Source organism: Pogona vitticeps, chromosome 3, assembly GCF_051106095.1.
Source record: "Pogona vitticeps strain Pit_001003342236 chromosome 3, PviZW2.1, whole genome shotgun sequence".
Lineage (NCBI taxonomy): Eukaryota > Metazoa > Chordata > Lepidosauria > Squamata > Agamidae > Pogona > Pogona vitticeps.
Genome location: NC_135785.1, coordinates 119,640,426 through 119,656,996, shown reverse-complemented (window position 1 = coordinate 119,656,996; position 16,571 = coordinate 119,640,426). Strand labels below are relative to the sequence as shown.

Here is a 16,571-nt window from a genome sequence, read left to right as displayed (position 1 = left end):
TGGAATAACCTACCCCCTGATATTCGCGCTGCTCCCTCGCTGGGTATTTTTAAAAAACAACAAAAAACACTGATGTTTCGGCAGGCCTTCCCCTCAGCCAATTCCTGATTTCCCCCTTCTCTCCTTTTCCTAGTGTCTGTCCCATCTTGTCCAAAATTTTTCCCCTTATATAAAATTGTTTTTAATTATATTGTTATATTTTGCTGTAAGCCGCCTAGAGTGGTCTTAATTGACTAGATAGGCAGGATATAAAATAAATAAATAAATAAATAAATAAACACTGTAGTTGTGTAGATTTTCCAAGTAAAATGTTGCCCATGAAGGATAAGACGGAAGCTGCTTTTTACCTCCATCCTCTATTACCTTGCTAATGCCGGTAATTTTTGTTCCTGTAGTTTTATCTCACTTGACTAAAGTATAACTAGTAAAGCCTTGGGCATCAGCCCTCGTCACTGACAGAGCTGGGGTTCCCTGTTAATAACTCCACGGGCTCCATCTTAGTGTCTAGATTCATATCAGTTTTATTAGAGTTGCACCAGCAGTTAACTCTGCTTCTTCCCCCACAGTCCCATAGGTGTAAATTACAATCTCTAAATTACTTGTCGTCTTGGGGCCCAGTTAGTTTCATTGTAATTCCTCCAGAGTCCAGGTTCTGGAAGGCAGGAGGGAGAAGAGAACTTGAATCTATGACACACCTTTTTAAAGAGGAGGCTGGCATAAATGAGCATAAGAACCCGGCCTCGGCAGCTCATCTCTCCCAGTCCTTTCCTTCACTTGCCTCTCCAGGGATGCAGCAGTGTCCAGGCTCATGTAGCTTGGTTGAAGTCTTTGGTGCCTGGCTCCTGTGCTAAGCCAATAAACCTGGCAAAGGTAAACCACTTCTGGCATCCTCCCACATATCCTCTTCTTCCAGTGTAGATCCCTTGCCTTCCTAGTCCTGCTTTTTCGTACCCCTTGACCCTGCCTCTTCCAGTTGCTTTTCATCATGGAATTGTCTTTCCTTCAGCTGCATTGGCCTGATCCTGGGGAAAATTCACCCTCCTACTACTGTTCTTATCCTGAGAGAACTTATCTTCCAGATGGGCCAGATGGCTCAATAGGGGTGCGTCCTGGCATGGGAATTGGTAGTTGTGGCTTGGGTGAGGCGTGGCTCACACCAAAGTTTGTTTTACCATTCTGGGTGGGTAAAAAAAGTAAATTGATAAGTAAGGTAGTGCTCAAGACACTGGCTAAGGCAGAAGCTAACTTTGCTCCTGTCTCTTCCTGGATTGGAAAGATGAAAAGAAAGCAGCCACTGAGGTTCCAGCTGACCAGGAACTTTTATACTGCCCTCATCCCCTTTTCTGATGGTGTGAGAGCTTTGAGGAGGTAATGCATTTTTTTTAAAGAGAAGAGAAGAGAAGAGAAGACTGGTTTTGACAGTGCCCAGGAGTGCCTTCACACAACTAAAACTATGGTGCCAGCTGTGCCTGCTCTGGAGAGGTCTGACCTGGCCACAGTACCACATGCCTCAATTGCATCTCAGTTAGATTACTGTAATGTGTTGTACATGGAGCTGGAAAGTGCTCAGAAATGTCTGTTGGTCCAAAACGTTGCAGGGAATATATAACCTCTCCTGTTGCAACAGCTTCATTGGCTTCCAATCTGTTTTGGGGCAAAATTCAAAGGGTTAATTTTAACTTATAAAACCCTAAATGGCTTGTGTCCAAGCTATCCCAAGGACCACAACTCCCTTTATGAGTATGCCCAGGTGTTAAGATCATCCGGAGAGGCCTTTCTCTTGGTCCACCACCTTCAGAGGTGATGGGGACACAGGAGAGGCCCTTCTCTGTTGCTGCTCCCAGACTTTGGAACTCCCTCCCACAGGAGGTCAGACTGGCCCCATCTTTGCTGTCCTTCTGCAAGCAGATTGAGACTTTTCTTTTCAGGCAGGCTTTCTCTTAGTGACTGTCTGTCTGTCGGTGAGGTTTTTTTAATGGATTATTGTGCCAGGTTGCTTTGAATGTGGTTGTGGTTTATATGGTGAAGCAATATTATTTACCATTTTAGTGTGGCAGTTGTTTGACTCTTTTAAAAATATTTCTACATATACTGATTTCAGCTTTTAAATGTTGCCTTGCGTTTAAACCTTGGGTCCTTTTTATGGAGAAAGACAGGGTAAAAATATTTTAAATAAATAATTGGAAGTCTCTGGGACACTTGGAGGGCTGAATTTAACTCACAGCTTTTGAGATTTTGCACCCATGGTATAAACCACAACACAGTGATAATTATAAAAACAAAATAGGAATACATCAGTCCATGTTCCTCCAAGTGAAAGTAAATCCAAGCTCTTTCATTCTGATGTTTTAAAATGTTATTTCATTCTGGTTTTGTTGCCATTTATACACTAAAGAAAGAGAACCATGGTAGTTTTCTGCCATCCATCCATTAGTTTCCATGTAACCTAGAATTACCTAGCGTCTTTTTCACCTGCAAAAGCCCTCATTAAAATATAACAGTCTTAAAGGTGTCCCTATGTTTTTGTCTTTTTTTATTTGTTCTTTTATTTTTATTTTGTTTTTGCCAAGAATTACCTAGATTACCCAGTGTAGTGTAGCAGAGTGATGCCTTAGCACTCAGGAGAACAGGGTTCAAATCCCCACTTAGCCATGAAAACTTGCTGGGTGAATTGAACTGATAAAACCACTCCTTAATAATCTCGCTGATCTAGAAAGCATATTTGGGTCACTATACGTCAGTTCTGACTTGACAGCACATCACACAGACACACAGATACATGCCCCAAGCGTATTTGTTCAGAAGTATGTTTCACAAAGGCAAGGAGGACAAACTGTGTAGCAAATATAGCCCTATTCAGATGTTTAATAACATAGTTAATCTTAGCAAATGAGCATGGGCAGCCAGCAAGCTCAGACCTTACCATCCTAGCTCTTGTGTAGGGACAGCTAAATCTGGGGGGAAAAGCAAAATCTCTACCAGTGAAGTACCTCCATATGAGCAGGAACTCAGATTTTTCAGGTTTTCTGATGGCATGGAGAGCTGCCATGGAGAAAAATGGCTTCCTTCTTCACATGTAACTGTCCACAAGTCTGAGAGCTAGGATAGTGTCAGGTTAAGGTCACTGCACTTCTTTAATGCCTTCCTAAGCTCTTCTACATAATAAAAACAGTGTTTAGTTCCCAGGCATTATTTATAACTTGTCGTATAGCTAGAGAGTTCATTAACTTTTATTCCCATTAGGTGGCAGCAATGGAGTACTTACTGGTACAATTTTCCGATCAATTTTAATATAAATACAAATGTCCACATTTGATACTTGTTGGTAATCAAGAACATACTATTTTACTTGTAATGAGGACAGTTAGAGTCTTTGGTATCTCTCATACAGAAGTTCAAATACTGTACATTATATATTGGTTTCAAACTTTACAGTATTTAGTGTGAGCAGACTAAAGTGGACTGGAATGGGAATTTTCAATCAGACAACTAGAAAGTATTTTATTCTGGAAATGGCAAACTTAGAAGACTCTAATACAAGATGTAGTGCAGGCAGGTAAGGTCTATAATGCAAAGACTGCCCAAATAATATCAGTCAGACTCTGTGGAAAGCCTATTAACATAAAAATCATTCATCCTTGTAGTCATTGGGGCGTTATAAATTTATAATATTTATAAATAAATAAATATTTATTTCAAGTGTCTTGTGAGTCTCACTGATAGTATTCCTTGCTATAACAGCAACATTTTAAGATGACTGGGACAAGCTTCATTTTGCTTTGAGCAGGATGCACCTTCATCAACAGCATCAGTTCTTTTACATTTAAAATTCAGTCAGTATTATGAAATTCACTGTGATAATATTGAAAAGTCACTTTACTTGATATTAACCAAACAGTTTTATTAGCAGAGATCAAAGAAGAAACATGATCATGAAATTTAGGCTGATTCAGGCTGCTTAATTGAATAGCCATAGAGGGTCACAACATTATCTGTTAAATTTATGAACTCTGGTAGAGATTATTCAGGTTTGGTGATAAACAGAAAAAGATCATCAAAGTATAAAATATGCCAGTGTATAAATAAATGTCTTCATACCTATATGGACTTTGAGTACTCATGTCAAAATAATTTCACCCTCACTTTTCTTATTGTTGCCATGGCATTATGGCTGAAGTTCATATGTAGCTATACCTTGCAGGACAGATTATGCCTCCTTTCTTCATGACTATAAATAATTTAGCCCAGCCTTCTTCCTAGAAGAAACATTTTTTTTTAATTGAAAATATTCAAAGGGAGCCTCCCCAACACCTGCAGTCAGCAGCCATATAGTCTGCTCTGTCACCCTACTCTCCTCCTCATTCTTTGTATATGAAGACACAACTTCATTTGCTGGAAATTAACACAATACGTTAATAAACATACAGTGTTTGTTTTCAATAGAAGGGGATGCTGCTTAATGAGAAATGTAGTTATTTCTTAAAAGTGGCTTGATGCGATGGTAAAACAAAAGTGCATAATTTTTAAAATTGCTGTGTTTACTTCTGTTTTGACTGTGTCTCAACTAGAGATGGGAAAATGATGAATTGGGCTGGTTCGTGTTTCGTGGCTAACCACAAACCACCAAAATCCCCGAGAAAAATGAACCAGTTGTTGGTTCATTTTTCTAATTCATGCCTGGGGGGGAGGAATCTACCTGGCCCTGCCCTCCAGCACCCACCCACCCACCTACCCCTTCCCACTGCCCCTGTCCCTTCTTCCAACGGCACTGCCATTCTCAGAGACAGCAGGCCTGGCCTCCTTCCCCATGCACGTACACCAGCCTTATCGGGTGGGCGGCAGGCGAATGCACAGAAGCAGCATACCTGGCTCCGGGAAAGGAAGCTTGGCTCACTGCCTCTGAGGATGGCAGTGGTGGCGTTGGCTACAGGACCAAGTAGGGAGGCAACGGGGGCAGTGGGAAAGAGGGAGTTGGCATTTTCTTTTGCCGAACAGAACAAAGCACAGTTGGGGGGGGGGAGGCATTCCCCACTTCATTTCGTTTTGGCAAAACAGAATCCCCGAACTGTTTCACCAAACAAACCATGAACCAGCCCAATTAGTCCCTTTTTGTGATTCATAGTTCAGTTTGTGCCCATTTCTACTCCCAACACTGCTGCTGTATTTTATGGTGGTTGTTATGAGAGGTATTCGATTTAGTTAATAGACTTGATAGATATCAGAATAATATTTTGTTTTCGGATTGCTTTAACTTATTTCAAGATTGTGTAGATCCCAGTTTGGGAATAGTTTATTTTGATTTTTATTGGGATTTATTTCCTGTTTTTTTTTTTTAACTTGTGTAGTTGAAAGTGGATCATATTGTGTTCAGTTTGCAAAGGGGTGGCTGTATTACTTTTCTGGAGCAAAATACTAAAGTCTTGTTGGAGAATAATACATTTACTGTGGCATAAGCCTGAAATCAGTTATCTTTCCTGAAGATGCTGAAGCTGGTGATACCTGAACAAATGCCTTAGTTCTTATTTAATAGAGAAAGCCATCCTTTTTTTAAAAAAAAATTGTATGAAATTGTATGAATTCTCATCTGTCCTGTATCCTCATAATCTATTATATAGTCTTTGAGAGGTCTTTCAAAGCCATATTGAGACATTATGAAAGCAGGTTGCTCTCCTTCACACAGAGTATAAGTAGGAAGAGGAGAGCCCAAGCTATTCTCTGAGATGCTGGTTGTACAGGGTCCCAATTCACATGGAAAGTTCCCATGGATCGCATGGTCTTTCCTTTTCAGACATTGCCCTCCATGTGTAGGAAGGTAGCGACGCCAGAAACAGGAGACAAGTTTGTGCACTCCCACAACCTGTGTTTAAGCGTACCTGTTTGATCAAGACGGAATGAGCCTCAACCCTATAGTTTTTAAACATGTTTTGCAGTTTACATTCATTTAACGATGAAGAACCTAACGATGAAATTCTTTGTGCTTCCATGGCAGGGGAAAAAAAGTAATATTCTCCTGTACTGGGATTCTCCACCCCCATTTCCTTATATGTAAGAAATTACAGACTCCTATTATTCTAAAGCAGAAGTGGAGAAACTGTTTTCTATAAAGGGGCACCTTCCTTTGGGATTGTCTGCCAGGGGCTGCATTCCAGGGGCAGGCAGGGCTGAAGTGGGTGGTAGGTGGGGCTGGAGTCAAGAGAGGTGAGCCTCCTGCTTTTGCTTTCTTTCTGCCACTATCCTCCTTCTCACGCTGTCTTGTCCCCACCCCATAACTTTCTTCCAAGTCATGGGCTTGCTGGTAAGGAGCAGATTGCAGGCAAGAGGAAGCGAGACAGTCATCTGTTTCTTCGAATTCCTGCATTAATCAGGGCGTTGGACTTGATGGCCTGATAAGACCCCTTCCTCCTCCACTATTCTGTGATTCTACGGTCTTGCCAAGACCTGAACAAACGTTTCCAGTGGCCTTTTGAAATTAGACTGGACCCCATGCAAAGCAAAATGTATAAGGAAAATGCTTCTACCATGACAGAAAAAGCATTCTTGTCTAATGCTGAAATTACAAGAATATTTGAATTGCAGGATCAATATCTGCAGATTCACCTATCCACTACCTACCGATCCCCAGCTATATATACGATGAGGTCTCTGTGCCTGTGCAGAGGATCGATCATTCTGATACATTCCAAGTAAAGCATGTTTGGCAGGAGCCCTGCCTCCTTGTCCTTTTTTCATGACCCACTGTCTTCAAACTTGATCTCCTCAGTTTGTTTTCATCCACCCCAACCCCAATTTCATTTCAGTCACACCTAATGGCCTCATGCTTTAATTTTATTTTTAATTGATTCTTATTCTTCCCCCCTTTCTCCCCCCCTTTTTTTGTGGGCTTTGCCTGCCTCTATGGTCTCCTCAGCCTTGTTAAAAAATATACTGGTTGCAGAGGTAAGATTCCTGTTCTGCTGGCTGCTCCAAGTACTTCCCCCACCCCAGCCCAATGAAGCTCATTTGTCTCAGGACTGTTCTGTTTGCCACAGCTTTACAAAACAAGGACTTAAGCTCCAGCAATCAAAGCTTTGTCTTTCATTGTGGGAGAAATCCCTCAAAGCAGCAGATCTGGGAGCCCCAAATTGGTCTCTCTATACAGCCTCAGTTACTTGTTGGTCTACTAATGCAGGCATTTCCTTGGCTTCAACTTTGGCACTCTCTTTTTTCTTTTTTCTTTTTATTTTATTTATATCCCGCCTATCTAGTTGATAGACCACTCTAGGCGGCTATAGACCACTCTAGGCGGCTCTTTGCAGCCAGACCACTCTTTGCAGCCAGAAAACCTGGTGGTATCCTCTATGGCAGTGGTTCCCAATGTTGAATGCCCATATGTTCTTGGACTAAAACTCCCAGAAGCCTTCACCACTAGCTGTGCTGGCCAAGATTTCTGGGAGTTGTAATCCAAGAACACCCGAGGACCCAAGATTTGGAACCACTGCTATATGGTATGGTATACTGATCCTCTGTGGTCTAAGAAAGTGGAGGTATGAACTTCAGCCCTGATGTCATCTCAGCATCCCTCTGTTCTGGTTGCTCACCCACTGACAGCAGGCAAGGCTCTCTTGCTTCTGAGGAGGAAGAAACAATCCTCTAAAAGATTATGTGAGTCATCTGCTGATACAGGAGCATCTACATTGCTCTATGAATTTAAGAAGAAATCAGTATACAAGAAAGGTGCCTTACCTTAACTACCCTGTCCATTGCGTCTGCCTTGCTTTCTCTGGTCTCGACTTCTGCATCTCCTCAGATCAGCTGTTCCATCATCTGTTTCACCACTTTGTCATACCTTACTGGACTCAGTGGTTTCAACCCTTGATACAAAGTTGATCTCCCCTTTCAACCAGGCACAGTTTCTTCAGCTGATCCATGTAAGACAACTAGATTTCCCAGTTTCAACTTTAGCTGTAGACATAACTATACCTTCAAATGTATCCTTGGCTGCTCTCATGTCTTCTTTAATATTGAACAAAATTCAAGCTTTTATATCTGAACTTTCCAAAGAAATGTGTATGTGAAATGATGGGTCTATTTCTGTGGTTTTCCAGCTTCAAAAAGATAGGTGGCATTATTATTAAAAAAGCCACCCACTTGTTAAACAAAAAGTAAACCGACAGTATAGTAGGTCTAACAAAACCTAAAGCAATGCCCCTTTGTGACTTTCTACTTTAGGTGGAGTAGCACTTAAAAAATCATGTCCTGCCAAAGAAATTATTTTCATTTAGCCAAACTTCCCTACAAATGTACAGAAGTGAATTATACCTAAACCAGAATGACAACTGCTAGCCACAAACAAATTGTATACATTTTAAGTTTCATACTGTCTGACATAAGTATGAGACAGCTGTTCTGGTCTTATCTCTGCAAGCATTTTCTGCACCAGAATGTTCTGCAGTTATGACCTGATGGATGTCAGAGCCGTACATCAAAGGTGAAGTTAAAGATTTGCCATATCAGCTTTACTCAATGTACAGCAGATGCTGCTTCCCTCAGGCATTCCTCTTTTCCAACTTGACATAAATTTAGTATGGCTGGTAAATCCCATTTGTCACAGGGAGATGTTAAAAATACACATCAAGTGGCAGTTTTGCTGACTGCCTTTTGAAACAAAACAAGGTGAAAAGGTCAAAGTGGCTTAAAACATAACAGAAATATGTAGGTCTATGAGAAAAACATTGGCCTTGAAGCAAATGGACTAGTGCTGCCACATTATATTATTCTTGTTCAGACACCTGATTAAATAGCCATATAAAGTGTAGATCAGGTTCTATCTTTGTGGACAAGTATTTTTAATTTCAATTGTAAACACTGCTGTTGTGTAAAGCAGAGAAAACCATAACTCAGTGGTGGAATATATGCTTTGCAGTTGAATACAGTTTCTTGAAAATTCTGGTTGAAATTTTCTTTTGATGCTTACTAGAGATGGGCATGAACCTTGGTTTGGAGGTCCAGCCCAATTCTTCATAGCGATTGCACAAGTGTTGTGTGGGCACGGGGCCGTTTTCCCCCTCCAGCTTCCCCTGCATGCTCACCCATTCCTCAAGCAACACGTGCTTCCCTCCCCGCCTCCCCACGTGAATGTCCACTCATATTTTGCAGTGTGCTCTTCCCTCTTCCGCCTCCTCCATCAGCCACCCACTCAGACAAAGAGGCAGGGCAGGGATTCCTGCAGCCCTGCCTTTGAGCTCTCACCCATCCCTGCCTTTTAATTTTCTGTATAAATCTTGAGTTGAGCCAGCAAATTGGGGTTTAGTCTCCATATGTTTGTGCAATATTTTTTTAGGAACCATTCCCTTTTTCACAACTAAGGGGACGTGATCAGATACTGTCATTGTCCCTGTGTTGAGGTTGCAGATTTGGTGTTTACCCATCTCTGATCAATTATTGAGTAAGAATGTCATCTTTGAGTAGTATGTGTATTCTCTTCCTGTTGAGTATATGTGCCTCCATGCCTCAAGCAACACTTTTTCATTCATCAAATTACTTATACTGTACTAGGAAGGCATCTGGATAATCTAGTATGATCCAATAACTTGTCCAGTTTCTCATTAAAATGCTGTATTTGTATCCACCACCCCCACCCCAAGAAACAATATTTCCTTCAGTAAATGGTTCTAATTTAACAGTCATGTATTCCATAACATGTATTTGGAGCTATTTGGTGCATAATAGGAGCCAGGTGTAATTTTTGTTGCCTTAAATATCCTTTTATGAACACAAATCTCTTGATTCTGGTCTGGCAATACAGTACTGTGTTTGAAGTAAGGATGTTTAAGTTGTTCTTCCTGCTTCTTCCCCTGGTGTGTTTCTTGCAGCATCACCACATCTGGGTTGTGCAGTTTAGCTGTTTTTATGGCCTTATATCTTTTAAACACTGAGCCGAGTCCATTTACATTCAGTGGAAGTATTCTAAAGCTGTAATTTTAATCGTATGTTTTGTTTAGACTGCTTTGCTCTATGAACCTCTTGGTTTCCTTGCTGCTCTCCCTGGGCTCCTTAGCCTGCTTCAGGACACTTCTCTCGTACACGGCTGTGTGAATCTTGATTCCTGCTTGTCTTTGCTTTCCAAGATCTCAGACTTTTGATTTTATTTTCCCCCCTCCCCATGACTGGATTCTTTTTCACGGCCATAAAAATTGCCAAAATGATAACCAAATTACAGCTAAAACTAAGAGAAATCTCCTTCTCAGAGTAATAAATCATTTGTGTATTTCTTGCCTTGGGGATTGAATCCAGAGGGCTACAGTAGTTAAGTTCTCTGTGGCTGCAACTCCCCACTCCACTCCTCTTATGTTTAGTTAATTTTAGGTGCTATTGACTGTTGCTGTTATGTGCTGTCAAGTCAGAACTGACGTATAGCAACCTTAAATAGGGCTTTCAAAATAAATGAGATATTTAAGGAGTGGTTTTACCAGTTCCACTCCTCCAGTGAGTTTCTACAGCTGAACAAGGATTTGAACCCTGTTGTCCAGAGTTCTAGATTGTCACTGTACCCACAACACCACTTTGGGAACCCAGTGCTCTTGACTGGAATGATCCTTTTTTGATACAGATTCTTTTCTCAGTCATTCTTAAGTTAGACTTAAAATGCCCCCCAGCATTGCCAGAGCAACAGGTGTGAGAGCTGTTGACCTCTTAATTGCTAAGCCTTCCCTTTCACCATTTGCCAAGATGGCAGTTCCCACCTAAACATTAACCCTTAGCCTTCAGAGACTCCCTTCCCTTCAGTACCTTAAACCAGGTAAGTCCATACAGTTTAAATTTTTTTTAAAAGTCTTGATTACATGATTCTGATGATTCGTTGCCAGCTGGGTTTTCCTGATGCTTTTACTGGTTTACTACTGCCAACCCAATTCTCTGTTCTTCCATTTGTGAACATCTAGCATTCACGAATTTCTATCAGGTTGTATTTCATTGAAGTAATCATGGTTTCCCCTCCATGTTGGATTAAGATTTTGAACAGGAATGTCCATCTGTCGCAGATGCACTCCTTCCTTAATAGCATTGTGACTGGTCTCCATGCCTTGTGTTTCTTCAGGCTCTCAAGGGCAAGACCTTGAAACAGAATTTGCTATCTGTATACTGAATTGTTCCCAGAACATTTAGTTGCTTGGGCATTTGGATATGGGGGACGGGGGAATATTGTGCAGCAAACAGTTATACCTTTGGTTTCCTTGAGTTTCAGGGGCTTTTGACTTAATGCTCTGTATGCCTCCTTTGGCATTCTCTTCTGCCATGTTTTTATCAGTTTGTTCACCTTCTCTCTTTGATGCCTCTGGTGAGTTTTCCAGTCCAAAATAATCTCTCAAATCTCTTTCTAGACCCCCTTTGGCCACCCTTTTCATTCCTGTCTAGGTTGTCATTGTTGGTTTGTCACTTCTTTGTTATCTTAGATTGTGAAATTAATTAAAGGGATTGCAGAGCACTTCATTTATGCCGCCATCTTCTTTGGCAGCTAGCCATGCCCCCCCTCTTACAAATTTTTAATGGCAGACAAAAAGCAAAAAGTGTCAGAAATAGCAACTTCTCGGTGAGACAAAGAGACAAAAGAACTCATCTAGTTATCAGTGCAAAGTCATAGAAAATAACAACAAAAGAGGGAAAGCAAGAAATCAGTTCCATATCTGACCGGGATACAATACAAAGCGGATGGAAACAATATACTGAACTGAATACATGAGATAAAGATAATTGGTCCTTTTGAAGAAGAGTCCTATAATGAACTACCTGCAATTTTAGAAAGTGAAATTTCCTCTTAAAGCACTTAGAAGAAATAAATTAGGTACAGATGGAATATGAGTAGAACTATTCCAGGCTACAGAGACTGATTCTAGCTAAATCATAACAAGAATATGCCAGTAAATATAGAAAACAGAACAATGGCCCACATACTGGAAATGTTCAATACACATTCCAATCTGCAAGAAAGGAGACACCAAATATAACTGCAGGACCAATTGCACTACTTTCCCATGCAAGCAAAGTGATGCTCAACGTTTTTGAAAAAAGACATTACTGTATATGGAGCAAGAAATGCCCAGTGTGCAAACTGGATTCCAAGAAGGAAGACGCACTAGAGGGGATATTGCTTGCAAATAGACATTGTCTACAGGAACATACCAAACATTTCAGAATAAGAGCAACCTGTGCTTTATGTTGTTGTAAGATGCTGTCAAGTCACCTTTAATTTACAATCCCCCTATGAATGACTAACCTTCAAAATGTCCTGTGGCATATAAGGGTGGTGGGTATTACACCCATTTGTAATTTATTTTTTACATTTTTTTGTTCAAACAAAATAGACAGCATATAATGCTTTTGTGTTGCCAGGATGAATTTCTTGGGCCGTTTGGCTGTCTTGAGAACATTCACTTGGAAAACTCACTGAATTAATTCACATATTCTTCATCACTAATTGCAAAGCCCACAGGCTCTCTGCTGTCATAACATAGTGCTTGACTACACTGGCAGACACTTTCATTTGCTTGGGCAGGTAGTTTGTTGCCATTTTCAACACTCCAAACACATTACTCAGTTTTTGCAGGGCTGCCTCTTCACCCTCTCCACTTTTGTTATTTGAACTTGTACTTTGTTTATCCTATTAGCAAGTTGTTGCTCCAAACTGTTCTTCTAAATAATAATTTTGTGCTCTGAACAAGTACTAAAATATTGTTCCTGGGGCCATTTAAATATTATTATTTTTGTTGCATTAGTCCCTTCTTGTCCAATGGGACAGGTGAATTTTGTTGGGCTGTTGTGCTAAGAAGTTTCAGTTCCAGATTGTTTTGTGCAAAATTGATGTTCTGCCCAGAACAAGTGCTGGAAGGTTTTTCTTGGTTTGTGGCCATGTTTTGTGGCTCATTGTGTCAATCACCTATTCAGATGGGATGAGTAAATTTCATCGAGCTGTCCTACTCGGAGGTTGCCATTCCAGGCTGTTTTGTATGCTACCCATTTTTTGTCCGGCCGGAAGGTTGAACCTAGGGATGTTTTGGTGCGTGCTGCCTTAGATGGATGAGATCAATACATTTTGTTGGACTAGCGCAGATGAAAGTTGCTGTTCTGGCCTGTTTTGTGTAATATTAATTTTCTGATGAAAATGGGTACTGGAATTTTGTTTCCAGGCATAGTTTGTGGCTTGCTGCATCAGTTTCATCTAGGTACATACTGTATGTGAAGTGAATTTGGTTGGTTTATCCTACTTGGAAGTTGCCATTCCAGGGCATTGTGATCTATTCCAGATGCTTTGGGGCATTAAAGGTTTAATGGAGGAGTAATGTTTAATAAGTTTGATGTGGAAGATACTGTTCTGATGTGCATCCATCCCATTCCACTTGTTTTGGCATCAATTTTTATTATCAGGTGCCCATTCTGGCCCATTCTGTTTCTGGTTTACCTAGTCCTCATTGGCCAGTTCTTTTTTAGAACCCTAGGAGGTGGGAGGTAGTGGAGTGGCTGGAACACTGAACAGCAGCACTCCACGTGACATCTTTGTTGTGTAGATCTTATTTGTGTCTAACCAACTCCATTTCAGCATCTTGAAAAGCAATACATGGGGGCTGCCTGGACAGACTAGATTTTCACACACATTATTTACATTAAAACTCCATTAACTGGTAGAACTCTAGAACAGCAATATAGTATCCACTTTTTCTTGGCTGTGGAACAAATACAGATTTACACTCAATGTGTTCGGGAATTCACAGTGAAGGAAATACTGAAACTGAGGAGCAATGCTTGGTGAAACCTTAGATATACAGTACTTTGTAAACATGAAGCTATATTGCTGGAGCTATATTTCAACATTCAGATTATTAAGATTATATTTTAGACCCTTATAAGGATTTCCAGCTCACAAAACCCCAAAAGACAACTAAAATAGAAGGAATAAAAGTATTTAGTTGTATTTCTCAATGGGATAGTTGTTCAGATAAAGTTGCATGCAGTTACCATGCAATTGAAAGTTATATCTGGGTAACCTCTGCACCTGTGAACATATAGGAATTCTATCCTTAAATTCGCTCCCTAATTTGCAAAGTGTACCTTGAATTGGAATGTGTGCACACTGCTTTTAATATAAGACCATTGGGATCATTTTCAGTCTGTGAAGGTCAGGTGGATGCAGGAAATCAACTGCAAGCACATGTTTTGTCCCTTCCAGCTGAATTGCCATGATAGCATCGTTTCACTCTTTGTGAGATCCCAGCTGTGCCATTCTTGGGTACGATGAGTGGTATTTTGCACATAATGTGTCTCAACAGCATACATACTGTGTCCTGGACATTGTGCATTAACTTCGTCAGAGTGGTTGCATAGAGAGGCTTTCTTTGCCTGCAGAAATCATTAATACTGAGGAAAAAGTAGCAGAAGCAACAGCAATTGTGGCTCTCCACATGCATACACTACGGACCTTATGCCACAGGCAAACATGGACCCTACAGCCGTGTGTGTATCCAGGAGGGTAGGCAAGTATGAAGCATTCCCACTGCATACTACAAGCATCCACCAGCTGTTATCTGGTAAGTATATTGGTTATTGTGGACCAGGCATGTTAATGGGGTGAAGGTGGGGAACATGAATGTCAGTTACTGATGGAAGGTTCTGCTGAGACCAGAGTGAATTGAAAAATTAAGGGCAGCAGCAGGTGAATATGGGAGTGTGTTTGTAAGTGGGGGTTAAGATAGATATATGGTATAAGACTGGAGGCGTTAGCGAAGGATCTGGAGTAGGAGGGAAGATTTCGTGCACCTAAAGAAATCAGGATTGGTGGGGCACTAGATGCTGAGATTTGCTGTATATTTTTGGAAGTTGGGACAGTTGAATTCTTCTTGTCTTTTCAGGTGAGAAGGGAAAACACAGTCCCTTCAGATGCTGGAGATTAGGGACAAGGTAAGTGTATGGGATGAATGGTGGTTATATTGTGTTAGTATAATCCTATGAAAAGATTGTAGTGTCACCTAATTTGATTTTGATTCATGAGAGAAAGCAGCTGACGGGCGTAAGGCCAAGGGCAGCATAGGTGCCTAACCTATCTCTCCCTCCCCATGTGTGTTTTTCTGTGATTCATGTGAATTTTTCCATATCCAGTATTAAATATGAATCAGCTCCTCACATGGTAGCCTCTAATACAATTGTTCTCAGTCTTGGTAGTCCCAAAATACTCTTGGACTAAAACTTCCAGAAGCTTTCGCCACTAGCTGTGCTAGCCAGGATATTTGGGAGTTGTAGTCCAAGAACAACTGGGGGCGCAAGGTTGGGAACCACTGCTCTACCAGATGAAAGATTATAAGTAAAGTGCTGCCGAGCAGCTGCTGTTGTCCTGCAACAGAGGTACATAGGCTGTTAGTATAAAGTACCTTCAGAGCAAGGTCCTCTGTTACAGCAGTACCAGGACCTGTGCATATATTACAAGCCTTACTCCAAGCAAGAAAAGTAAAGTAAACTGTACTTCACTGACAAAGAATGCCAGTGAAAAAAGAGCCCCCCCCCCCGTTTCTGTAGCTGCAGCTACACCATGAGTCACTAAAGGATGGGAGTCTAAAACAAAAGCTTTAAACCCCAATAAATAGCAATATTTTCTGTTGTTCTGTATCCACTCAGAACAATAGTGACTAAAAGTAGTTTGGTGTAGCTCCGTGGTGACTAGAAGCACCCTGCAAATAATTGTCTATAAAGTAAATATGAGGTGGAAAGAGGAACCAAAAGCATTTGAGGTGGAAAAGCCCACAAGTGTGCATGCATTTGTCATGACAGAAATAATAATAGTGAGGGTTGTTGTTTTTCTTAATTCCCATAGAAGCAGCAGCTCTGAAGGAGGAGACAAGGTGCCACCCAACCTCCGGATGGGTCAAGTTCACCAGGATCCTACCTTGTTTTCCAGAAATATCCTGGAAACTCTAGGACATCTCAGAGGAGATAAGACCTGTTCCTTTCAAAGAAACATCCTTTGCAGCGAAAAGGCAATGCATATTTGTACAATATACATTTCAAATAATTTTTGCAAATTACTTGTTCTACATTTTTCTTCTAATGTTTCTCATTCTGTATTAAAAAAAAATAAATGATGTTTGCATTTTTTCCCCAATTCGACAGATGATGTGATCATTTCCCCTTGTTTCCTCCAGTCTTCAGAAGTAGCATAGTAACCTTATTCCTTCTACTGCTGGCTCCATCCCTTTCTCTTGGCACCGCAGTTCATGACTGGCAACACCTTCAATAGATATCTTGACAATCCAGTCCTTCTGCGTTCTAAAAGGAAACAAGCACACACGCACCATCTTGTGAATGCATGCCCTACCATGTGCTGGCTTACAGGACCTTCTTCTGAGGACTGTACCCAGTCAACCAGCTTTCCTGCTGGTCATATCTGTTGTTTTTCCCCTCAGTCCCTTCACCTGAGGGATGCCAGAGTCCATCTCATTCCCTGCTTCCATATTTGGAAGCAAGGATAAATTTTTGCCTCTTCATGTGATAAGATTAGGTTTCCTTGTACAACTTAAGCTGCGGGGAGACTCAAACTCCATGCTGGAAGAGAG

At 41.0% G+C, this 16,571-nt stretch overlaps 1 protein-coding gene across 2 annotated transcripts in view; it reads left to right on the top strand.

Moving 5' to 3' along the window:
- The window catches only part of NAT8L (N-acetyltransferase 8 like), a 59,751-nt gene that overhangs the window by 26,316 nt on the left and 16,864 nt on the right, over positions 1-16,571 (top strand). The window contains exons 3-4 of one of the 2 annotated variants that reach the window (XM_020805931.3): positions 14,877-14,925; positions 15,833-15,995. The exons of the other annotated variant lie outside the window; for it this stretch is intronic. Of the exons in view, the coding sequence (XP_020661590.3) occupies positions 14,877-14,925; positions 15,833-15,995 (212 nt within the window). The remainder of the gene's footprint in view (positions 1-14,876; positions 14,926-15,832; positions 15,996-16,571) is intronic. 2 annotated transcript variants of the gene reach the window in all.